The sequence below is a fragment of the Chionomys nivalis genome, chromosome 15 (assembly GCF_950005125.1).
Source record: "Chionomys nivalis chromosome 15, mChiNiv1.1, whole genome shotgun sequence".
In the NCBI taxonomy this organism is placed as follows: Eukaryota; Metazoa; Chordata; class Mammalia; order Rodentia; family Cricetidae; genus Chionomys; species Chionomys nivalis.
In genome coordinates, this window is record NC_080100.1 from 7,016,221 (window position 1) to 7,041,567 (window position 25,347).

Genomic DNA, 25,347 nt, shown 5'->3' on the forward strand with positions numbered 1-25,347 from the left:
TGCTCTTTTGTGTTTGTTTGGTTTGATTTTTTGAGACAGGGTTTCTCTGTAGCTTTGGAGCCTGTCCTGAAACTTGCTTTGTAGACCAGGCTGTCCTTGACCTCACAGAGATAAACCTGCCTCTGCCCTCAGAGTGCTGAAATTAAAGGCGTGTGCCATCACTGCTCAGCTTGTTTTATTAATTTTTTCAGACAGGGTTTCTCTATCATATAATTCTGGCTGTCCTGAAGCTTGTTAGGGACACTATCAGGCTGCTCTCCAACTCGCGGAGATTCACTGCCTCTGCCTCTCCAGTGCTGAGACTAAAGGTTTGCTCCATTAAGCTCTTAGCTCTAAAACTGTGAACTGGGTGAAATTAGGCTAAAATGTCTATATTTTGAATGGAAAATTTACATTCAGTGCAATTTTAATGGAATTAATCATTTAAAAAACATCACGAATTAGTTGTAGATGAACATGAGACATATTATTTCCTGTGGTTTTGTTTGTTTTTAACTATGTGCATACTTATTTTGTGTGTGCGCATGGTTGTACATAGGTTTGCTCGTGTGCATATGTGTGCATGTGTAGGTATCCAGGGATGGTACAACATGCATGAAGAGATCAGAGGGCAGCTTTCTGAAGCCAAGACTTGCCTCCCACCAAGTTGAGGCTCCTCTTATTTCTGCAGCCCCGCCTTCTCCCAGCTAGCTGCCCCCCTGCTGGGGTTATGGATGTAGGAATGTCTGGCTTCTTACATTGTTTTTGGGGACAGACTTGGCCTGAGTCCTCTCCTCAGGCCCACCTCTATTTTTGTTTTGTCGTTGTTTTAGATTAGCATGGAAAATAACACATTTCCTCATACATTTCTTACATGTTTAGTTGGGTTTTGTTGATTCCTCCCTCCATTCCCTATCTCTGTACCCCCATTCTGTCCCCTTTGTCCCCAGTACTTGCCTTTCCACCTTCCTGTCACATGTTCGGTTACCCTCCCTCCCAACACCCTTAAAACCTTTTTCTTTCCTCCTTCCTGCTTTCCTGACCTCTGCCCACACCACTCCACATAAATACACACATGTAACTAGAGCCATATATGAGAGTACATTGATGTCTTCCCAAGTTACCCTACTTAACATAGTATTTTCCAGTTATATTCATTTTCCTGCAAATTACATGTTTCTTTACAGCTGAATAAAATTCCATGGTGACTGTGCACCCCATTTTCATGGATTGAAGGACATCAAGAATTCCCTATTTTAAATGAGGCTTTTCATTATGAACTAATAAGAAACACCACAGGCTCCATTCACTACTTTAAAATATACTATTATCATGTAATTATGTAATCTCCTTGATTTCCTGATGTGTAAACATTGCCCAATATTGTAGAACAAAGCAAAGGATCCAATTCCAAGAAGGATGTGGTCAAACTTGAACTTTGTGCTGTGCTGGAGCTCAGCTATGGTGGCCCCCGGTGGGCAGTGCAGAGAAAGACCTGTATGATCTTTCCACACCGTGTTCAGACTTGTTGTCTCTCACACACCCCTATGCCCTGCCAAGCCACGCCAAACCAGAGCTCTAGCAATAAGAAGGCATGTTTGGATGGAGACCAGCTCCACAGTGATACCCAATCACCTCTGCAGCCTGGGCTCATTCCAAGAAATCCCTGGAAGAAGGTACAGAGCAGAAATACCACAGTTAGGAAACCAAAGGCTGGCCTGCGCAATGATTCACCCTTGCTAACCTCTTCATTTCAAAGCCTTTGTACTAACAGTTCTCTTTGGCCATGAACTTGGCCCTCAAAAACATTTAATGAAAATCAAGAACATAATCAAGGTTTTGGAATTTTGTACTCTCTGGCCTGCCATTCTATAGTTTAAGCCCAAAGTTTACCATATCCATTCATGGGACTTTTTTCCCTTCTGACTTTGAGTTAGGACCCTCACTAGAATCCTGATCCTTAGCCTGAGCCCACACCCTGAATGTTAGAGGAGACATGATGCCACCCTGAAATGCCAGTCTCTTGAGCCAGTGGAGAGTGCCTGGTACTTACTGACAGGCAGGCAAACAGAGCAAAGGAACATGAAAGAGAAAAGAGGAAAGGAGGAAGAAAAAGAGACAGGAGGCACAGGGCTTCTGTCCCCATGGCAGCTGAAGTTGAGGTGACACTGGCTGTCAGTGCCAAGCCTGGAGGGGCTGGCAAGTACAGTGTCTTGCTGGGCAAGGGGTAGGGGTGAGGGGTATATTGTAGAAAGAGCTCTCTTGGGCAGCTCCCAGCAAGGCAGATGGGAAAGGTTCTTCCCCAAACTGAGAACTTTGCAACCTCCTTCCAAACTCCAAGTCTCCTCCTGAAGCTAATTTCTCTCTTGATGCTCTTAAAGCTCTGTATTTCTGACTCTGCCTCCTGAGCATCCAATGTTTTAGGAAGCAACCCGAAGACAGGAGCCTTTATTTTGGTTCACAGTTTGAGACTAGAGTTCCTCCTGGAAGGGAAGGCATAGCAGCAACCTGTTGGTGGCATGAAGAGCAGGCAGAAGCGGGACGCGGGCACGGTTACACCTCTCAAGGCGTGTGACTTCCTCCCCAAGTAGTGCCATCAGCTAGAGACCAAGTTTCAAACACACAAGCTCATGGCTATTTGTTTACATTGCAAACATAAGAAGCAGGGTCAACTCATTCTGCAAGAGCTGAGAATGTCAGACCAGTTGTTCTTTCTCTGGAAAATGTAAACAAAAGCTCAGCAAAGCAATGTGACTCTCCTCACTCACCACCTTCCATGGTTATGCGTTTACCTCCTCCCCTTCATTGTCTCCTAGATAGCAGCCAGGTGAGACATACCCCCCCCCCCCCCGTGGTTCTCTACACCTCCAAGATCACCTGGTTATGAGCCGACCACCTGCCCAGGGAAAGTAAGTAGTACCCAAGACCTCCAGGTTGCCCTCTAAACTTTTTAGTGCATCATTGACTTTGTGCCTCGGTTTACCCTCTCTCTTCTCACTACTGCTATATGCATCAAATACTCAGACATAACTAAGTTTTAATGCACTTTGGTCTTCCTTCCCAAAAGCCTCTTTTCTGAGTTGCTGCAAATACACAGACTCCGTGGGAGATCGAGGCAAATATTATTTCAGCTGCTGAGCTCCTCCCCAGATCTGGCAGATCCCTTGGCAGAGCTGGCCTCTCTCAGGCACCCCTGTGAATTTCTCACTTCTAGCTGAAACATCTGGGATGGGTTGTGGCTACCAGTTGGGGTGTCTGTCTTCCTCCCACCCCAGAGGAGGAGGGGATGCTTATTCCCCTGGTGTTCTTCTGCTCCATCTCCTCTTTCTTGCATTCTGGGATATCTGTAGAAAAGCTCTCCTTAAATCCCAAGGAGGAAGTTATTGGTGCTCTGCAGGTCTGTAGTCTCCTCTTAGGCTACATTTAATTTTATTGAGTGTGTGTGTGTGTGTGTGTGCGCGCGTGCGCGCGCATGTTGTGGCCAAAGCATTCAGGAACTTGTGGAAGTTGGCGTTCCCTTTCACCTCATGGATCCTGGGGATCAAACATGGATCATCAGATTTGGCAGCAAGCACTCTTACCTGTTTGCTTTTGAAATTGCTCGCTTTTCCCCAAAGTCCCTCAAAGTAACTTACCACTTGACCTCAGCAAAGGTCAGAGGAACTAAAATCATAGCCACACCATCTCACATAATTATTGGGATTTTTCACAACAGCAAAAGAACAGAGGCCGGGCGGTGGTAGTGCACGCCTTTAATCCCAGCACTTGGGAGGCAGAGGCAGGTGGATCTCTGTGAGTTCGAGACTAGCCTGGTCTACAAGAGCTAGTTCCAGGACAGGCTCCAAAACCACAGAGAAACCCTGTCTCGAAAAACCAAAAAAAAAAAAAAAAAAAAAAAAAAAAAAAAAAAAAAAAGAACAGAAACAATCTGAGCATTCAATACCCGAGGACGACATGCACAAAATGGAGTGAATTAATATAACGGGCTATTATGTGGCAATAGAAGGAATGAAAGCTTATTCATGTGATACCACGGGTGGGCCTTGGAAGCATGTTACATAAAAAAAGGCTAGGTATGAAAGATCACATGCTCTCTGTCTTAGTTACTTTTCTATTGCTGTGAAGACACCGTGAACAACAAACTTGTAGAAGAAAGAGTTTATTGGGGTTTATGGTTTCAGATAGTGAGTCCATGACCATCGTGGCAGGCAGAACAGCAATAGACAGGCAGGCATGGAGCTGGAACAGAAACTGAGAACTTACATCATGGAGATATAACCACAAGGCAGCGATAGCTAACTGAGAAACCAAGCCCACCTTCAGGGACACACCTCCCGCAACAAGGCCACACCTCTTAATCCTTCCCTAACATTTCCAAATTGTGCATTCAATTATAGGAGCCATGGGGACCTTCTCATTCAAATCAACACAGTATCCAAAACAGTCCACTCTGCCGTCAGAAAGCGAATTAGCAGCTGTCAGTGACTGGAGGAGTGCGTGATTGCAGTGGGGATGGCTTTCTTCCAGGAAAATGGATAAGATGGATTGTGTCAGGGTTCCTCAACTGCTTTAATAAACGAAAGAACCAAACTGTATGCTTGCAGAAGAGTGAGTCAGACCCAAGAGGGCCTACAAGTGTTTGCAACTTATTGTCTAAGTCAAGAGAGCACAGGGAGACAACTCCAGGCTCTCCCTCCATCACCTCCCCTTTATTCCATGCTTCCTCCTTTCTCACCTCCGTGGTGAGGTAGCAGGGAGATTAGAGAAGGCTCCTGGGTCCACTGAAGGTCCTTGGGTGGGGGCAAAGGACCTGCAACTCTGCCATGTTCCCAGGCCCATGGTTTCCAACATTTAAGGAACTGTTTTCAAATTCTTGGTGCCAGCAAATCAGACTCTGGCACCTGTATTCCATCACTGTCAATCTTGGTAAAAGTTCAAGGATAGCTTGTTCCACATAGTCCATTCTAAGCTAGCCAGGGCTACATAGTGACACTCTGCTTTAAAAAAAGCAAGGATGCTGGTGAAATGACTTAGCAGGTGCAGACATTTGCTGCCAAGGCTGGCAACTAGAGTTTGATCTCTGGGATCCGCAGGGTGGAAGGAGACCGACAACTCCTACAAGTCATTCTCTGACCTCCACCTGTGAACGGTGGCATGGTCCTTCCCAACCCCACATTCAAACTAAATAAACAAAAATACAATAAAAATTATATACACACACATCGGGGGCTGGCTCAGCAGTTAAGTATTACTGTTGCAAAGGATCCAAGTTTGGTTTGCAGTACCCACATTGGGCATCACAGCCACCTGCAACTCCAGCTGTTAGGGGAGCAACACAACTGGCCTCTGTGCACATCTGCACTCACATATACAAACCCCCACCACTACATAATTAAAAACAAAGTAATCCTTAAAATATGTATATATACATTGAAGTATTTAGGGGTAAGAATGTATATTTATAATCTCTCAAATGGTTTTTAAAATAAATCGATTCATTATACAGACACTGAGAGAAACATTGGTAAAGAAAATGTGTCATAATAGTAACTTTTCGCTACTGTGGGAGAAATATCTGTAAGAATTTGTACTACAGGTTTCGATGTTCTTGTTAAGCTGGGAATTATTTCAAATGCAGAAGAGGATCAACGACTGAATCGATAGTCCTGTTGCTGAGATGAAGGGAACTGGGCTCAGCAGTGAGCACACATGCATGCGCACACACACACCTTACACACACACACCTTACTGAAAACATGTGGGGAATCTCACTGTCCTTGTGCCCACGAGTTAAGTCAGAAACAAAAGGTCTACATCTCCTTCTGGATATGTAAGTTTCAAACCAGGTGGAGCAGCAGCGTGTCATGGAAGTCATATTCCTGTTGAAGAGGTGGGCATGGGGAGGTAGGAGGAGATTCCTGGGGGAAGCTGGAGAAAAGGCGCTGCCCCGTTCCTCATCTGGATCTGATTGGTTGTAAATGATCAGGATGTGCACTCACGCTGTGCACTTGCTCTGCTCGTTCTTAACCTTCCTTTGAGAAGACTTAGATGGCTCTACCCCCACCCTAGCATGGAGCAATTGAATCCACACCCTCTTGAAAAATTGAGGTATTCATACACATTCAGTGGAGGTTGCATTTATCTTGTTATTTCGTTGCTGAGCAACACAGTCTGAGCTGCACAACCCAGTGAGGATAACCATTAAGAACCAACGTGGGGGGTATGCTAAAGAAAGGCTCAAAGAATGACAGGCGCGGAGGGTTCTCTGCCTCCCTTGTACTCTCAGGGGTGGGGGATTGGTTGGGCCCTTGAGCAATACAGACCCTGCAGAAGGCTTGGCCTCTACTGGCATGGGCTGCTCTCAGCCAGTCACTCTGCAGAGAGACTGCGTACTGCATCTATCACCATGGCAACCGCCTCCCTAGCACTGGGGCTAAAATGAGGCTCTGTGGGTGACCAACAGTGACTGGATTCTCCACTGACACAACGAACAAACTGATGAGTCACTGAAAGGAAGGGCTAATTCTCCGGCACCGTCATTCCTGCTGAAATGAGACAGACTGGAGGCTGGGGAAGAGCACTCCCGAGAGAGTCAGGTCAGGGTGGGCAAGACTCCAGCTATAAGACCTCAGAATTAGTCACTAAAATTAGGTAAAAATAAACAAAGGTCACCCCAAACGAGAGCAAGCAAAGACTATTCTGTAGAAAAGGAGTTCACCATTCCCATTTCTGTTTGGCAGAGACTAAAGGCAAGCAGAAAAGTGAAAAACCTTTGTAAAGAAAAAAAGAAAGCTGGGGTGGGTAGGGATGGGACGTGGCAAGAGGCAGACCATGTGAATGAGGTACAGGCTAACTAGAGTCAGGGCATTCCGTGTGGCAGGGTTGGGAGCACATTTGCCTTTCTCTGGCTGGTCCTGGAGCAGGAGCAGCAGCAGCCACATATGCAGTCAGAGCTACAGATTAAATCCTGACCTGGCTGTGTCAGGCTCCCTGCTGCAGAGAACGGAACATGGCTTTCTGAACTGGGCTGACAGAGTTCTATTGTTACAAATGGTCTGGCCAGCATCTGCTTCTTACATAAGCAGGTTCTCAGGGAATACCCAGTGTTAGAGATGGGTGCTCACAATCCAGTTAACAAAGAACTGGGGCATGTGCGAGGGTGGAGAGAAAGCTTGAGGACTTTCCTACTTGGAGACTCAAGAAAGCAATGGAAGAGGTGAGCTAGGGAGGAGGGCTCTTCTGATGTTAAAGGCGAGGTCGCTAATCCTCTGACAAAACAGGACCGACATGAAATAAATGTGGCCAGTTGGGCAGGACTTACAGGGTCTGGGTGCTCAAGGCTCTGTCTCAAGCTCCTTCCTTTTCTACCCCGACATGACTCTGTAAGAGTGAGAAAAGTTTTGGATATTGTTGTTATGATTCGGTGCGAGATTGGACCTTGGTGGGTAGGTCCAAACCACGGTGGGTGATGGACAAACATGCAGACATAGCTTCATGGGAGAAGGGAAGGGAGAGAGAAGAAAGGGAGTGCAGAGCAAGCCCCTGGGAAGAGAGAGACAGAGATGCGGAGAGAGGAAAAGGTAGGAGTACGTGGAGTTTTGCCTTTTAAGGGACAAGGAGAGATCACACAGCATGCCTGCCATGTGAGGGTTGATACACTGCCATGTTCCCAAGGGGTGGGGCCAAGTGTGCCTGGATGCTAAAAATTGTTGTTTGAATGAGATGTCCCCAGAAGTCTCAGGCATTTGGGTACTTGGTCCCAGTTGGTGGCTATCTGGGGACGATTAAGTGTGGCCTTGCTAGAGAAAGTATGTCACTGAGGGCAGGCTTTGAGGTTTCAAAGAACTGCTGTCATTTCAAGTAAGCTCTCTCTGCTTCCTGTTTGTAGTTTGGGATGTGAGCTTGACTGTTGCTAGAGGGTGGTGGCTGCCAGTCCGCTGCCACACTCCTCACCACAACAGTCATGTGCTTCACAGAACCCAGTTAAACACTTCCTTCTGGCACCTGGCCAAAGTGATTTATCACAGCGACCCTAACTGAGACAGGTAACACTTGGGAGACTCTGGAGACTCTCAACTGCAAGTTAAAGAATTTGAAACAGCACCTACTGTGAAGATTATGAACGAAGGAATTCATCGGAGGTTTGGACTCAGGGCATAGTGACTGTACCAGGTGGTGGGTGACCGAGGTGACCACAGCAGATACCTAACACTGTGTGCAGGGAGGCATGCATATTCAGGCTGGGTGAGACCATGTGCCTCTCCAGGGATGGGAAGGAGTTCCATGGGGGTGATTTCTATATCACATCCAGAAGAATTCATGTTTACTCTTGTCAGGAGCTTAGGGACCTCACAACCCAAGCTCATTTTTTTTTTTTCAAGACAGGGTCTCATTATTAGTCCTGAATGGTCTAGAACTCATTGTATAGACCAGGCTGGCTTCAAACTCAGAGATCTGCTTGCCTGTATCCCAAGGTGTGTGCCACTAGGCTTGGGCCCAAACTTGTTTTACCAAAAACTCATTGCCTGAGATTATTTGATCTCCAATGGCTGAGTCTGAGCTTTGGTCCATGCCAAGACTGACTCATGAACTTTGTTTTCAGGCATATTTCTAGCCTTCCCTCTTTCTACACCTGCATTTTCTGTTGCTGGGAAATCTGGCCACTTCACTCTTCACGTCTTTAATTGCGCAGTACGATAGATTGTCTAGCCACACCAGGTTTCTCTCTTTCACCTGCACACTCTTCTTGCCCTCCTTGCTTTTGGGTCTCACTTCAAGGAAGAGAAATGGAAAAGTAGACAGGAATGAAAGAAGGTGAGGAGAGGAGGGGAAGCCGAGTGGGAAGGGAAGAGTTTAAGGTAGCCCCATTATCACCCTCGGTCATCTGTTAACTGTCTTAACATCACAGCTGTGGTAAAGCTCTTGGCTCTTGCTGGACCTCTGCTTCTTCAGGAGAGCTCTGTGCCACTGTTGCAAGGTCACAGGTTGGAGACACACTCAAGTTCACGGCAAAAAACAGAGCTGAGGACGTCATGACAGTGAGAAGTTGCTAGTGCTAAACCAAACCCTGGAGTCAGGCAGAGTTGTGCCTTAATGCTGCTTCCTCTTTCCCTGTGTTAGCGACCTGCTGTGTATCTGATGGCTCATCTGGGAAACAGGCGTATTTACTTTGTGGAATCGCTATTGATATTCATTGGCCGTAATAGGGACTTTGGTAATTACTGTTATTATTCGTTTGCTATTGTCATAGTTCTTGCTCAAAAAATTACAGTGTATCTTCCCACATGTCCTGAGTCATCTTCTACCTTGGTGAGAGCCTCACGGCTCACTCTGTCCAATGGTAAGGCTGAAGCTTTAAAGCTGAGGGCTCTCAATGGCCTTGTATCCAGCCATATGGAAGAGGCTGGCTGGACAAGATGGAACCAGTGTGCACAGAAAGGCCAAGCTGGGGATGAGGAAGAAAGGCTGAGCCTAGCAGCCCTGGGGCCCAGCAAACTTCCTATCCTTGAAGTTCATATTGAGAGTGCTTTCCTCCTTTTAGCCTAAACATAGTTAAGTTTCAATCATGTCTGGCTAGGTCTGACTGATCTACACAATTTAACGGCACACAGTAGGAGCTAAACAAGTACTGTCTATTTCTTTCTTAAAAAATTTATTGTGTATAGTGTTCTGCCTGCGTGTATACCTGCAGGCCAGTAGAGGGCACCAGATCTCATTATGGACGGTTGTGAGACACCATATGGTTGCTGGGAATTGAACTTAGGACCTTTGGAAGCTGAGCCATCTCTCCAGCCCTAACTACTTCTATTTTTTTTTAATATTTATTTATTATGTATACAATATTTTGTCTGCATGTGTGCCTGCAGACCCCATTACAGATGGTTGTGAGCCACCATGTGGTTGCTGGGAATTGAACTCAGGACCTTTGGAAGAGCAGGCAATGCTGTTAACCTCTGAGCCATCTCTCCAGCCCTAACTACTTCTATTTTATCCACTGAAAAGGTACATAATTATGCATTGTATTGTTATGTGGAAGAGAAACCTGGTGAAAAGTTCTTTCCCTTGAGTTCCCAAGAGAAAACAGGAAATCGAAAGAAAGCCCTCCACTCTACGACCTAACACCATCCATGGTCAAGAGGTTCACACATCTGCCCTGAATACTACTAATAGTGCTTCCTTCAGTAAAACTTTCTCTCCAGAATCCTTCTTCCCATGCTGACAGGCTTGAGTCGGTTTTGTGTCCCTGGTCTCAGTGGGCTCAAAGTATGCTGCCATAGGCTTTACACGAACTGAATGCTTATTGAAATCACGTGGATCACGTGGGAATGGTACGGTTGGGAAAGAGCTGCCTTCGAATATAATTTTGCCTTTTTTTTGAGTTTTTAGTCAATGTCACCCCAGTTCTCAGGGTCAGCCTCTGCAAACAGTATATCTCCATTCTTGTGGCAGTAAGTTTGCCACAATACAGTAACACAGAAGACAAATCAATGACTTCATTCGAGCGTTGCTGCCTTTTTGAAGGGCTCATTTTCATTATTTTAAGCCTTACTCAGGTGAGGATCGAAAGAAGGGTCTTCCCAATTCCTCTCACAGAGAAAAGGTCTGTGTCTTGAATATTTAGGTTCTGTCGTCTGACTATTTAAGCGTTGAGGTCGGAGAGCCTTCTTTGCTTCTGGTCTGAGTATTTACTTAGAGAAAACGCAAAGGATAACGTGAGGAACGCTGGCCAAATGATATGAGCAGAGCCCAGTTTTCCATCATCCTTTCATTAGCAACCTAGCTCTGGCCAAGTAAGCGTTCCTAATAGTATCGCCACCGAGACCAATTCCGTTCGCGGCGAATTCCATTTCGGCATTCGGCTGAGAAGCGTCCTTTCCCATCAGTTGCATAAGCCTCCCCAGGGGAGATCTTAATAATCTTGGTGCTCATCGTTTTCAGAGACGCTTTCTTACGCCTTTTAAACGGAGCGCCGGAGCCACGCTACTGAGGAACCAAAATGCTTGTTCCAGGGCCCATGCAGCCCGTCCTGGGAGTCACGGTCGAGTACCCCACGCCGGGAGCCTTTGTCCCGGGACTCCCGCGCTCCTTTGTCCCGGGACACACGCCGCACGTCCACGCGACGCTGCCTCGGCTTCCATGCCCCAGTGCCGCGCAGCTCTCGACGATAGGACCACTCACCTCCTCCTCTCCCGCCGCCACCGCCGCCGCCCGCCGCGAGCGGGCCGAGTGGCGCGCCGGAAGTGACGCCTGGAGCCCCGGTACCCCGCCTTTTCCGCCGCGCGCCCCGCCCAGCCCGTCTCTCGGCCGCGCGCCCCTCCCCCTCCGCGGCGCTCGCTCTCTGTCAGCCGCTGTCCCTCTTCCCGGTCGCCCGCCGTCCGGCTTCGTCTCGCACCTGAGCGCACGCACCTGCCCGGCCCGCGTCCTCTTCCTCCTCCCCTGTCCGCCCCCATCCCGCCTTCCCCTCCTCGGGCCGAAGGCTCTGCCGGTCGCGGGCGCCTCCGCGGCTGCGTCACCGCCGCCCCCCAGACAAGATGGACACCGCCGAGGAAGGTGAGGCGGCGGCGCCCGCGCCCTTGCAGCGGCGCCCGCGCTCCAGTCGGGGCCGGGGTGCTCGCGGCGGCCGGCGTCCCCCGGGGGGCGGTTTGCTCGGCGGCTCGGCGGGCGCGCGGCTCGAGCCGGTCGTCCCGCGGGCTCGGGTCGGAAGGTGACCCTCTGCGCGCCCCCCGCCGGTTCCCTCGGCAGACGACCCGGGAGTGCCTGAACTTGGGTGTCCGAGAAGCGGGGGTGTCCGGGACGTGGGGTGCCTGAGACACGGAGGTGCCAGAAGTGGGGTGCCCGAGACGTTGGGGTGCCGGGATCTGACGGTGCCGGGCACCGGGGCCTCAGTCTCCGCCAACCCCGCCGCCCGCAGAGGAGGGGGCGGCGGTGCAGAGGCCGGGGGCGTTTTCCACTCCCCTCCCCCACTGTGGTTTTTTTTTTTTTTCCTTCTGTGTTCTGGTGTTTGCCGGTTGTCCTGGAGGCCCTACCTCTGTGCCACAGAACTTCTTTGTTGACTTTGAAAGTTCGCGGAAAATACACGGTCAGGTGATGACGGCCGAGGGGACTGAACTGGCCTGACCCCCCTGTTGTAACACCTTGCCCTCGGCTCACCTCACCCCAAAGTGCATCGCCCTGACCCGGGAGAGGCGAGGGCCCCGAGAGACCATTGGAGGGACAGCGGCTAATGTTTACGTTTCTCTTTTACCGCTTGACACCAGCGAGCCAGGGTCGGTTGGTTTGTGAGCGTGTGTCGTGGATGTGGTTGTTGGGAATGAGCGCAGAACACGAGAGGGACATGAGTGTAGAAAGTAGATGCCGCCCTGACGGTGGCGGGGTGTTTTCAAAGCGCTTTCACGTTTGTAGAGTCGCTGATTGATCAGCGGGTCTGTAGAGGAAATTATTGATCGTGTACTTACTTACCAGTGCGGATACTTACACTTCGGGTATGTTTTTGTTAGAACGAGTGTCTTTTTCCTGCCTAGTGGTTTATTTGGGCAACTTTCAATGCGGTTGAATCAAGCACTGTATTGAAGACATTAGAGTAATAAAAAGTTTCATGTTAATGTGATGAGTTGGTAAAACTTGATTTTTTAAAAATAGTCTTTCCTTAATAAAATTGTCTAGTTTACAAAACCTGCTCAGGAGCCTTCACTTTGAAGTTCCGACGGCCCGGGAGAGAATGAGTGTGTTAACCTTTCACGGCTGTGGGAATTTTGGCTTATTTTAATAGCTTGTTTAAGGTTCACCAAGTAGTAGGGGACAGTTGCCCCTGTTGTCATTGCTTGTCGCTGTCAGTTCGTTAGGCTACAGTGTGGCTCTTACGTGCAGTGAGTGAAGCTGGTTGCCATTGGAGACCACTTTTGGAAAGACTATAAATGAAACTCTTGAAGATTGACAGTCACCCAGGTTCATCTTGTAAGCGTACATCTCCGTAGATTTCACATCCTTTTAGTGAATATTCGGTGTTTGTCTCCCTATTCGTCCGTTTACCTACACGAGTGTTTTATTCATGTGTATGGACGGCCATAAGCTGCCGTGTGGTGCCGGGGCGCAGACCCCCGCCCTGTGAGAGCAAGTGCTCTTAACTGCTGTTCCACCTCTCTTGCTCCTTAAGTTTTAATTAATCTAGTAAGCCTTGAGTATATCACTTGCCTTGTACCGGCATGTTATACGAAATCCTGATTCTTCTCACCTGGGCACTTAGTACTTGCATAGACTTATGGTATGACCATTGTTATTAGTACTCAGAGATTGAGAAACTGAGTGTCTCTGGTGTCATGTAGTGCTTAAGGATACCCTTTTAAATATCGGGATAAAATAGAAGTGATTTTTAAAATTGATTTTTGATATCGTACTCAAAGTAACTAATACCGAGGAATCACAGTGTACTTCCCCTTAGTAAACACTGTATCTTGCCTCTCAATTCTGTCTACATGTTCAGGAAGGCAGAAACCTGCCATTGTTCTGGTGAAGAAGGAACTAAGGTTTAGTTTGACTAACTTTGCCAGGTTCACTCAGGTAGAAAACGGCAAGAGAAAGATTCACACGTGAGATGTCATACTTAGACATGTATCACCTGTTCTGCAGTGAGATTTCGTTTATATAGGGTGAATCAGTAGTATAAGTTAGCAAGACCTTTTCAGCTGTTCTGTGTAACTACTATTCGTGAAAGTTAATTTTGATATATTTTATTTATTTATTTGTCTGTATGTGGCAGTCAGAGGACAACCAATGGGAGTCCATTTTCTCCTTCCAGTAAGTGGGTTCCAGGAGTTGAACATCAGGTCACTTCAGCTGATGAGCCATCTCTCCAGGCACATGAAAGTGAAATTAATAGTTCTCATGTCTACTTTTGTAAAGTTTCAAGTTGGAAGTCTTTTCGAAATGTTGACAATTTAAATTTGACTTGAAATAGCTGGCGGGTAGTTTATGACATAAAGTGAAGGTGGCAGAAGCTTGTGAACAGCGGTGTACCTGCTTAGTTACTGCAGGGGATTTATTTTAAAAAGATTTATTTTTGGTTGAAGATTTATTATTTATTATTATGGGTGTTTTGACTGCAGGCATGTATATGTGTGTACACCACATGTATGCTATGCCATAGAGGCCAGAGGGCATTGGATCCCCTGGAACTGGAGTTTTGAATATCTGTAAGCTTCCCTGTGGGTACTGAGAACTGAACCCAGGTCCTCTGACAGAAGAGGCAGTTTATTGTTTTTTTTGTGTTTGGAAAGTATGACTTAACAGAGAGCAAATTATATTTTTTTACTACTTTTATTTATTCATTTACTTATTTAGAGCGTGTGTGTGTGTGTGTGTAAGTGGTCCCATTTCATGGTGCAATTAATGGTGGTTAGAGGACAGTTTGTGGGAGTTGATTCTCTTCTTTCAGTCTCTCCTTCAACCATGTGTGTCCTGTGTACCAAACTCAGATTGTTAGCTTTAGTAACAGGCACCTTTACCTGGTGAGCCAGCTCCATGACTTCACAAATTGATAGTTTATTTTTTATTTATTTTCAAGGTAGGGTTTATCTGTAACTTTGGGGCCTGTCCTGGAACTAGTACTTGTAGACCAGGCTGGCTTCGAACTCACAGAGATCCGCCTGCCTCCGCCTCCTGAGTGCTGGGATTAAATGTGTGCACCACCACTGCCTGGCACAAATTGATTATGTAAATACCGTTAGTAAGAGTGCATACTATATGGATGGAGAGAGGGCTCAGTCATGAAGAGTGCATACAGGGCTAGAGTAATGGCTTAATAGTTAAGGTCACTAGCTGCTCTTCCTGAGGACTTGAGATCTAGTCCCAGCACCCACATGTCAGCTCACAACTGTTTGTAACTTCAGTTCCAGAGAATTCATTGCTCTTTTCTGACCTTCAAGGGCACCAGGTATGCATTTGGTGAACAGACATATATCCAGGCAAAATATCTATATAAATTAAGAAAAAAAATTTAAAGTTTGTTCATTTTTATTCTTTCATATCCTTCTAGAGGACCCTAGTTTACTTCCCCGCCCCCTGTCAGGTGTCTCACAAGTGCGTCTAATGCCAGTTTCAAGGGAGCCAGCATACTCTCCTGGCCTCCAGGGCAAACCTCCCAACCCCCTTGCCCCTTGTATACCAACATACATAACAGATACACATACACATGAAGAAAAGAATAACTCTTTTTTAAAAATCTGTTAATACTATCTCCTATTTAAGGAAATGCTAATTTTTAAAAACCATTCTATGAAAAATGATTGTGGTGGGTAAATGATTCACCGCAGAAACTGGATGTTACTCTTAACAATAGCGTGTCGTATTCTTCTGAGAGACCATCTACAATGCTGTAATGCCCGGAATATTTGTATTTGCAGTAAATTGTTTATTTTATAATTTCTTCCTGTTCATAGTAAATGATTCCCTTTTTTTGGTTTTTTGAGACAGGGTTTCTCTGTGTAGCCCTGGCTGTCCTGACTAGCTGTATTGATCAGGCTGGTCTCGAACTCACAGAGTTCTGCCTGCCTCTGCCCTCCAAGTGCTCAGATTAAAGGCGTGCGCCACAACCGCCCAGCATAACTACCAGATTTTAAAGATTGCTAAAGGACTAAGTATATTGAATTATATTTTTGTCAAATCAGCAAGTTTTCAGTTCATTCACGTATTTGGCAAATGACTCATTATCTGTATATAGTTTGCAGGAATACAGGTGTGTTACATAAACTACTGGCATCACTTCTTTAAACTTCAGAGCTAGAGGAGAATTTAGCCATCTGTCTTCTTCCTTTTATGGGTCAGGAGTCTAATCCTGCAATGCACTGAGATTTTTAAATTTCAGAAAACCATTTCTATACTGTGCTCAAAGATACATTTTTTTTTCCTTAAAGGAAAAGTGCTACAGTGTTGGAATAGATGTTGCAATTAAGACCTCATGTCTGAAGCTCTCATAAAAATATTAAGTATTTTGCTACAGACGAATGCTATTATTTCAGCCTGATGATGCATTTTGTTTTCCATTTTGCTAAATAAATACTAGTGGACATAACACACATAACACACATTTATTTATCTTTTTGTGGGAAACTAAAAGTTTTGTGCTTTATGATGAAAAAATATGTATTTTTCTATGTGTGTATTTATTTGGATCTCTATAGCCCTAGCTGCCCTAGAACTCACTATGCTACACCAGGCTGTGTAGCATGATTTTTTTTTTTTAATATTTATTTATTATGTATACAAATTCTGTCTGTGTGTATGCCTGCAGGCCAGAAGAGGGCACCAGACCTCATTACAGATGGTTGCTGGGAATTGAACTCAGGACCTTTGGAAGAGCAGGCAATGCTCTTAACCTCTGAGCCATCTCTCCAGCCCCTGTAGCATGATTAATACAAACCCAGAGACAGATATTGGGGTTCCATCTGAAGGTCAGAAAAAACAAAACAGCCAGCCACTGACACTTACCTCTATCTCAGTCTGAAATGGCGATTCTGCCTCCAAGAATCCTCAGAATGAGATTGTCTCCTCCCCTCATATATTACTCTCTAGGGCTGGGGTTAAAAGCAAGCACCACTACCACCTGGTTTCTATGGCAAACTAGTATGGCTACTGGGATTAAAAGTGTGTGTCATCACTGCCTGGTCTGTAAGGCTGACTAATGGAACTGTTTTATTCTCTGATCTTCAGGCAAACTTTGTTTATTAAAATGGAAATGAAATATCACTACAAGGCTGACTGAGAGTTCCAAGCGCTGGCTGAGATCAGTGGCGTTCACCAGCATGTCTGGCCCTGGAAAATCCTCATTTTTGAAAGTATGAAGATGAACTGTATTGTGACTGATCACACTGTTTAACATTATGGCAAAAACTTGGAGTGGTTTAAGTTTAGGAGAAAGGCATTAAAAAAGATGGACTGATGTTAGAGTCAGACAGATAGATAGCTTCCTTTTTTAGAATGTTTCACCTGTTTCCAGACACGCCTGCTTCATCCTGTCCACAGACCTGTGAACCAAACATGCGTGCATTCGTCTGGCATATCTTTGAGTCCAGACAGTGGGTGTACTTGAATTAGGAAGGAAACAAATGGAGAAAGTTCTTTTTTCATAGAGCTTAAATCTAATTAATTTGGTAGGTGAGGAAGGGAAAACAAGTATCAAATAAACTATGTGGCATGTATAAATAGAAGATGCCATGTGTTGTTTAGAATAGCAAGCATGAGGGCAGAGCCTACAATTTTGACAGCAGAAGACATAATAGGGCATAGGAGGAATTGTCTATGCAAATGCTTTGTGGGTAGAGCAGGAATGGCCTCTAAGGTACAAGCATGCTCAGAATGTCAGGAAACCACTAGGAAGGCGTGTCTCTGGGGGGTGAATGAGCTTCGGGAGAACAGGTACATCATGAAGACATTTGGGGTGGTTGTCTAGGGGAAGTTCAGAGGGGCACCAATGAGGGACTGTCTGTAGCCCTAATAGGAGATAGGGCCTCTAGAAAAGTTCCCTTTAGCTAGAGCGGAGGTGACACACAAACTTTCTTGGTACTTTGTCACTGGTTACTTTCCCTGTGTAGACTTGTTTGGTACTAGGAGCGCACCCCGAATTTCTGGGAGCTAGAATATGACTAACTCATTTTGATCCAAGAAGCAGGGTGTTGGTGGGAAAGGTAATAAAAAAAAAAAAGTAAAACTGATTCCATTGTCTTTAGCTGACCAGGCTTTCCAAAGGATGCCTGCTGTATGGCTGAGCTGATTGGAATGCTGCCATGAATGCTGTGCTACCCAGAGGCTATTTCTCAGTTTCCTTTATCCTATTCTTCCCTTAAGGATGTGAAGAGCACTCATAGTGTTGAGGTCTTAGAGGGGAAGCTTCTTGTAAATGTCTATTGTATTTTAGTGGACCAGGGAAGTTTGGATTCAGATGGTGGGAGTGGAATGTACTAAAACAGGTCAGTATAACCCTTAACTCCGTAGTTGATAATGGCTTTAGTTTTCAGCTTGTCAACTACTGTGACAGTGCCATAGGCTGTGTGCTAACTGAGCACCATCCTGCCGGACAAAAGCTTTGCATGGAGGTGTTGACAGGTACTGTCCTCTCCTATGTGTGTTAATGTGGTCTCCATCCCACACTAACAACTACACTGTGACATAACCACCTCCTCTTCAAATCTAGTCATATCTGAGAGGTGTCTGGTGGGAGGGATAGAGCAGGCATACTCAATTCTTGAAGGCTCAGACATCAATGAAGCATTTTCTCTACCTTTTTGTTTGTTTGCTTGTTTTTTGTTGTCATTTTACACTCCCCCCCCCCCCCCCCTTCTGCAGGGTTTCTCTGTGTAGGCCCGGCTGTTCTGGAACTCTGTAGACCAGGCTGGCCTCAAACTCACAAAGATCCACCTGCATCTTCCTTCCAAGTGCTGGGATTAAAGGTGTGCACCATCACCATCTGGCCACATTTCCTCTACTTTTATTTATTATTGCTTAACCCCAGTATTGCAGCATTTCTTATTTTTCTGACCTTCCTTTACTCCTGCCACATGGTGTGTTCTGTAAAGGTGGTCATGGTGTACAACTGTTAAGAACTTGATTGTTGTCTTGCACACTGTTACATTTAACTTCATGGTATATAAAGTATATTATACTTTAAAAAGTTAAATTGTATTTCTGACATTCTAAATAGGGTGGCTAAAGTGATGTGATAACATGACCAAACAAGTGTTTCCCTTTGTCCCTGTGTAAGGTCCGAAGTGGGACTGTGGGAAAGTGATCAGTAAGCCACCCACAGTGTAGCAGTAGGCAGAAAGCACCCCTTTCCTCTTAAATGCCCACCAGCACCCCTTACCAACAGAACTGGACTGAAAAAGAAAGGGGTGCTAAAGGAGCTTCAGTGTTGTCAGGTAACTTAGGCTGAGAGTAGCTATTGCTTCTGCTGCTGACTCTTTCCCCCCAAGCTACTGGCAGAATCCCTGCCTAACCTCTTTAACAGGTTGGAGCCCTGTACCTGTAAATTAGCTGTCTCTGCCAGTTGTTCAGATTGGACTTGTACAGTTTCTTTCCTTCATCCTGCTTTCTGAAGTGCTTCTTATAGACAGAACTTTAACACGGTTTTAGTCTTTTTTTTAAATGTTTATTTATTTTATTATGTATACAATATTCTGTCTGTGTGTGTGCCTGCAGGCCAGAAGAGGGCACCAGACCTCATTACAGATGGTTGTGAGCCACCATGTGGTTGCTGGGAATTGAACTCAGGACCTTTGGAAGAGCAGGCAATGCTCTTAACCTCTGAGCCATCTCTCCAGCCCCCACAGTTTTAGTCTTTAAGGAGGCCAGAAAGTGTACTTTCCAGACTTCCAAGAATAACAGTAAAGGTTATTGTTTTGTAATGATAGTAATCTGAAAAGGTAATACATAGGGAATCAGAATCTTAATGTTTATTAAGTGAGGTGAATGTATGTGTTGGTTTCTAATGATAGTAATCTGGAAAGGTAATACATACACAAGGAATCAGAATTTTAATGTTTATTACCGTATGTGAGCTAAATGCATGGGAATGTGGAATCAGAGGACAGGTTTGTAGAGTCATTTCTTGTCCTCCAATTTTATGTGACTTTGGGGGTTGGCCAGGCTTATGCTTCAAATGCTATTACCAGCTGAGCTACTTGTAAGCCTGCTTCCCAATTTAAGTAATAAATAACATTTTCATAGGCAAAGAATTTGAGGATCATAGCCAAGGTTGAGACAGGGTATCATAGGCTTAGGTAGGTTGTCCTTAAAGTTTCTATGTGGGCTCATGTCTGTTGCCTCCACTTCCCAAGCGCTAGAATTTTTGTGCTATCATACTTAGCAAAAGTAAATTTTTAAAAATAGAATTTGAGCGGCTAAAGTATTTTCTTCTGTTATAATTGTAAAGTAGTAGCAAAAACTTTTGTTTCTCTTTTTTATTGAAAATAGATTTTTTAAAATATAATATATTCTGATTACAGTTTCCCCTTCCCCCAGATCCTTCCCATTCCTCTCCATCTCTCTTCCCATCCATATCCATACCCTTTCTGTCTCTACTTAGGAAAACAAGTGGGTATCTAAGGGATAATAATGAGATAAAACACAAACAAACCAACGGTAGAAAAATAGCCAAAGAAAAAGGATGGAAACACGTATAGACGCAGAGACACACTTGTTTGCACACACAGGTATCCCATGAAAACAAGCAAAGGACTTGTAAGGTGAAAAAAAAAAAGAAAAAGTCCCAACACAGCATTATGAGACAATGGCCCTCCAAAGTTGTCGAGTTCATTTTGTGTTGGCACTGGTGCCATGGGCCTACCTACCCTGAAGGGTGATTTGTTTCCCCAGGGAGACCCCCTTGGGGAAAACTTAATTTTTTATTTGCAAGTGGTTATCAGTTGTAGGTTAGGGATGGCGTGTCTGTCTGCTTCTCTCAGCTCTAGGACCCCTTCTGGTTCAGACCCTTGCAGGCCATGTGCATGCTGCCCCAATCTCGGTGAGTTCTTGTGTGTATCTATCATGCTGTGTGTAGAAGGCCTTGTTTCCTTGGTGTCCTCCACCCCCTCTGGATCTTAGCAAATTCTCTTCTAACCAATTATAATGGTACAAATTTTACATTTTATTTTTTAGGCTGTGACCTAAAGTTTTTATTTCTGCTTTGTTTAGTTAATCTACATTTTTCTGTGTGCACATACAGTTTTTTTTTAATATTTATTTATTCATTATGAGTACAATATTCTGTCTGTGTATATGCCTGCAGGCCAGAAGAGGGCACCAGAGATCATTACAGATGGTTGTGAGCCACCATGTGGTTGCTGGGAATTGAACTCAGGACCTTTGGAAGAGCAGGCAATGCTCTTAACCACTGAGCCATCTCTCCAGCCCCCTGCACATACAGTTTTAAATGAACTATATTCCATATAGTAAAAGTATACAATTTATATAGCTGTGTATAGACTAACTAAAAATATCCAGCATAATGTTTTCAGTCATACATTTTTAATATTTCTTTATTATGTTGAAGCTACAAATTGTGAACATTTTCCTGACAGATAAGAACAATGTATCTCCTCCAGGTGAAACTGTGTGGCTCGTGTTGCTGCTGCCTGCTCGGGGTGGCGTGTGAGAGTGACAGTGTGTGTGTACGCCTTCATCCCTGCTCCAAACCAGTGAGGAACGAGACCGCTTCCAGTGTAGGACGTGAGCAGTAGCTTCTCAAGTCATGGTCATCAAAATCAGGAAAAGTGAGAAACTCCCAGATCTGAGGAAACCCAAGGAGACATGACTGCTAAGTATATATGGAGAGTGTATGGAGTGAGTGTACAGGAAAAGAGCATCAGGTAAAGACAAAGGGATTCTGAATCAGCGATGGACTTCAATGATAATGTGTCAGTATTGGGTTATTAAATTAAAGAAGGTGTAACAAATCCTAATAAGAAATTAATAATAGATAGTACATGCTGAATTTTCTACAGTCTCATAATTTTTTGTAAGTCTGACTGTTCTTAAAATAGTCTATTAGTAATAATAGTAAATTCTGAAATCATCACATTTATCATTAACAGAAGAACTGAGAGCTCTTCAGATCATCTTACATAAAATAATTTTAAAGAAAAAAACAGGACTGGAGAAATGGCTCACTCAGTAGGTAAAGTACTTGATATGTAACTGTGAGGATAAATGGAGCTAGTGGAAAAGACACTTGGCTAAAATTTTATATTTTTAGCAATAAAGAGTGATGGTCAACTCTTGCATTAGAAGGTTTATACTTCATTATATAACTGGTAAAGAATTCTTAATTGCTGGTGGAAAACTGATACTTTAGAATCCCTTTAGTGTTTTCCTACTTGAGACCTTGCCTGTCCTTGTTTTTATACAATAAGAGTGACTTAAGGAAACAAATGGGTAGATCCAGTTCTGGTGTGTGTCAGTGTCAGGTTAATGACCTTGTGTCTAGGCTGAGTCACCCTCCATCTAGTGCTTCTGCACTGTTAATGCTGCCCACCCATTCCTCATTATTACCCAAGTTATCAGATCAGCTGTGATGCTATCACATGTGCAAAGATCTCTCACTTAATCATTATTGATGCTTGTGAGTCTGTTACCAGTTATTAGATGATTGCCTGTTCCCTTATTGTTGCTTAGCCTTTCCTGTTACCCTATGTGTGAGTGCACCCCCATTGATTTGTGCATGTAAGAACGGCTAGTGTATGTGGGGCACTCACTGTTCTTGGTGCTTGTTTGCTGTGGGTAAAGAGAAAGTTTTGTTTGTGAGTTTTGTTTACTCCACCTCCTTTCTCTTCTAATGCTCTCTTGACAGAAATGTTATATACTTTGTTGTAGTCACTAAGGTCTTTCAAGTATTCTCGCTATTGAGATTGAGAAGCTTCTATTGTCAAATCTTAAATTTACTATTTTTCCAGTAAATGTTTTTTTTTTGCTTATTTTATTCAAAAATTTACACTGTTTTTATCTTCTATGTCTCTGAAAACTTGATCTTTTATGTCTTTCAAATGTATTTGTTATTGTTGATGGAATAATTTTTTTTTCCTTTTTTCTTTTTTTTTTTTTCTCTGAGACAGGGTTTCTCTGTGTAACTTTGGAGCCTGTCCTGGCACTCTCTCTGTAGACTAGGCTGGCTTCAAACTCACAGAAATCTGCCTGCCTCAGTCTCCCAAGTGCTGGTATTAAAGCACCCGGCCAGAATCATTTTTATAATGGCTGCGATGTTAGCATGTATTGGTTGTGTTTTTTTCATTTAGGCTGGGGTTTTACTTATGTCTAGCATTAGTGATTTTTGAGTTGGATTGTAGATATTTTTGGTTGTGTGTAGCCTCTGGTTCTTATTAAAATGTTTGGGGGTTTGTTTTAAACAGGTCTTTTTTTTTTTTTTTTTTTTTTTTTTTTTATGATGTGCAGGTAGAAGAGGCACTGTGTCATTACCACCAGCTGGAAGTGAAAGTTCCTTCCTCCCCCTTTGATCCTTTTTGATGTTAGTCATGGGTGCTTTGTTTTTGTTGTTGCTCTTTAGGATATCCGGATCCCTGGTAGGCCCTCCCGATACCCACAGGGTGGAGAAAAGTGGTTCCTTATTTGTGAAAGCTGTAGTCAGAAGAAGTCTTTTTTTTTTTTTTTAAATCTTAGTGGGTTGTATACTTGTTAGGTGGTTGATGTTTTGTGGGCTTTCATTGGCAGAGGAAGGGCTAGGATCACATTCTTTTTCCTGTGGCATTTGTTTTGGGTGCAGTGGTAGATAGAAGTTGAATTAGATTGTTGACTTTTGGGAATGTTGAGGCAAATACTATTTAAGTTTTCTCTTTCTTCCCCTGATGGAACTATTGCAAATACAATTTATCCAGTGCAGTGCTTATTATGCTGAAAAGATAAAAAGATGGGTCAGTGAAATGGGAAAATTATTAGCATGAATTTTCTTGTATGCATTAAGTTTAACCACATACTAGAGCCTTCTTACAGTGTCCTATGACCACAAATATTATTTATATCCTGCTTTTTTATTGTTTCTATAAACAGTTAATAATTATGTGTAGGATTTCTTTGCATTTCCTTTGTCTTAGAATATAGTCTCTGAGGGATGTATGAATATATTGCTTGCTTTAATTTTTTAATTAAGATTTATTCATTTTATTTTGGTGTGTGTGCTTGAATAATTGTGTACCTGTGTGTGCCAGTACCCACAGAAGTGTCAGATGCCCTTGAACTGGAGTTAAGAGTTGTGAGCTGTCTTTACAAGAGTAGCAAATGCTTTTAGCCTCTGCATTCTCTCCAGCCCTTGCTGGTTGGTCTGTCTGTCTGTATTTCCCTCCCTCCCTTCCTTTCTTATTTTATTTATTTTTTTAGAGCTGTATCTGCTTATTATTGTGTGTGTATCTGTGGGCATGGGTGTGACTCACAGTGGAGGTCAAAGGACAACTTTGTGGAGTCTGTTCTTTTTTACATTTACATGGGGTACATCTGGCTTGCATAGCAAGTACTTTAACTTGCTGAACCATCTCACCGGTTCCATATTGCTATCTTAAAGTGTCTTAATTTTTTTTGTGATTAGTTATGATATATTCTTGAGTTTATTAATTTGTGTTTTTATTTAGGAATTGCTTATTTCCCATTTTGATATAACTTTGTTTGATAATTATAAAGTGATTTCCATGATTCTGAAACAAAATGAATGAACAGTCTACAATTACCTTACTTTTTTTCTCATAGAATTAGGAGGCCTTAATAACTTTATGTGTGTTTGTTTGGAAAGGATCATTACCATTATCTGACCCCTCCCACCTTCTTCAAAGAGCCAAAAAATGTTATCAGAATAATAGAATTAGTCTAACTATAGGAGGCCTTAATAACTTTATGTGTGTTTGTTTGGAAAGGATCATTACCATTATCTGACCCCTCCCACCTTCTTCAAAGAGCCAAAAAATGTTATCAGAATAATTGCTAATGAATGGCGGCTCTTAAAAACAAAGGTGCGTGTTGTTCACACACACAAGCGCTGCAGTGCCTGTGCTGAGGTCAGAGGATAGTGCTCAGGAGTTGATTTTTCCTTCACTCAACCGTATTAAAACTAATTTCTGCTGTTGTGCTGTGTACTCCAGGCTAGGTAGTCTGTGAGTTTTCAGGCAGTTCTCTCGCCTCCACTGCCATCTTGCTATACAGGTGCTAGGATTGCAGATGCAGGTGACTGCATGCAGCTTTTACTGAGTTCCAGAGGTCACAATCAGCTGTCAGACTTGTGAGTCATGCTGTTACCTGCTGAGCTGTCACCTTGGCCCTGCCTGGCTCTCAAACTTTTAAGGTTTTAACACAATGTTTATACTCTTAAAGACCTTGGAAGAACTTTGTTACATAAGGAAATAAAGTGGGGCCTGGAGAGATGGCTCAGCCGTTAAGAGCATTGCCTGCTCTTCCAAAGGTCCTGAGTTCAATTCCCAGCAACCACATGGTGGCTCACAACCATCTGTAATGAGGTCTGGTGCCCTCTTCTGGCCTTCAGGCATACACACAGAGAGAATATTGTATACATAATAAATATATTTTAAAAAGAAAATAAAATGGGACCATTTTTAATTTTACTTAAATACCATATTCATTATGATAATGCAATACTATTTTTCATAAAACTCTTATCTTCCAAATCCCCCAAATTGAGAAGAGTGGGTATATTTTATATTTCAATTTTTTTTGAGATGTCCCTTTATGTAGCCCTGATTCTCTTCAAGTGAGATCTGCCTGCCTCTGCCTCCTAAGTGCTAGAATTAAAGGAGGGTACCACCATTTCCAGTTTATATTTACAATTGTCTTTAATTGTAATAAAGTTAATAGAACAACAGCTGGATT

The 25,347-nt window shown here is 44.0% G+C and overlaps 1 protein-coding gene across 2 annotated transcripts in view; it reads left to right on the forward strand.

Moving 5' to 3' along the window:
- The first annotated feature begins 11,284 nt into the window (after positions 1-11,284).
- Marchf6 (membrane associated ring-CH-type finger 6) overlaps positions 11,285-25,347 on the forward strand; it is a 63,802-nt gene continuing 49,739 nt past the window's right edge. For both annotated transcript variants that reach the window (XM_057789595.1, XM_057789596.1), the window contains exon 1: positions 11,285-11,529. In XM_057789595.1, the coding sequence (XP_057645578.1) occupies positions 11,511-11,529 (19 nt within the window). In that variant the 5' untranslated portion in view covers positions 11,285-11,510. The remainder of the gene's footprint in view (positions 11,530-25,347) is intronic.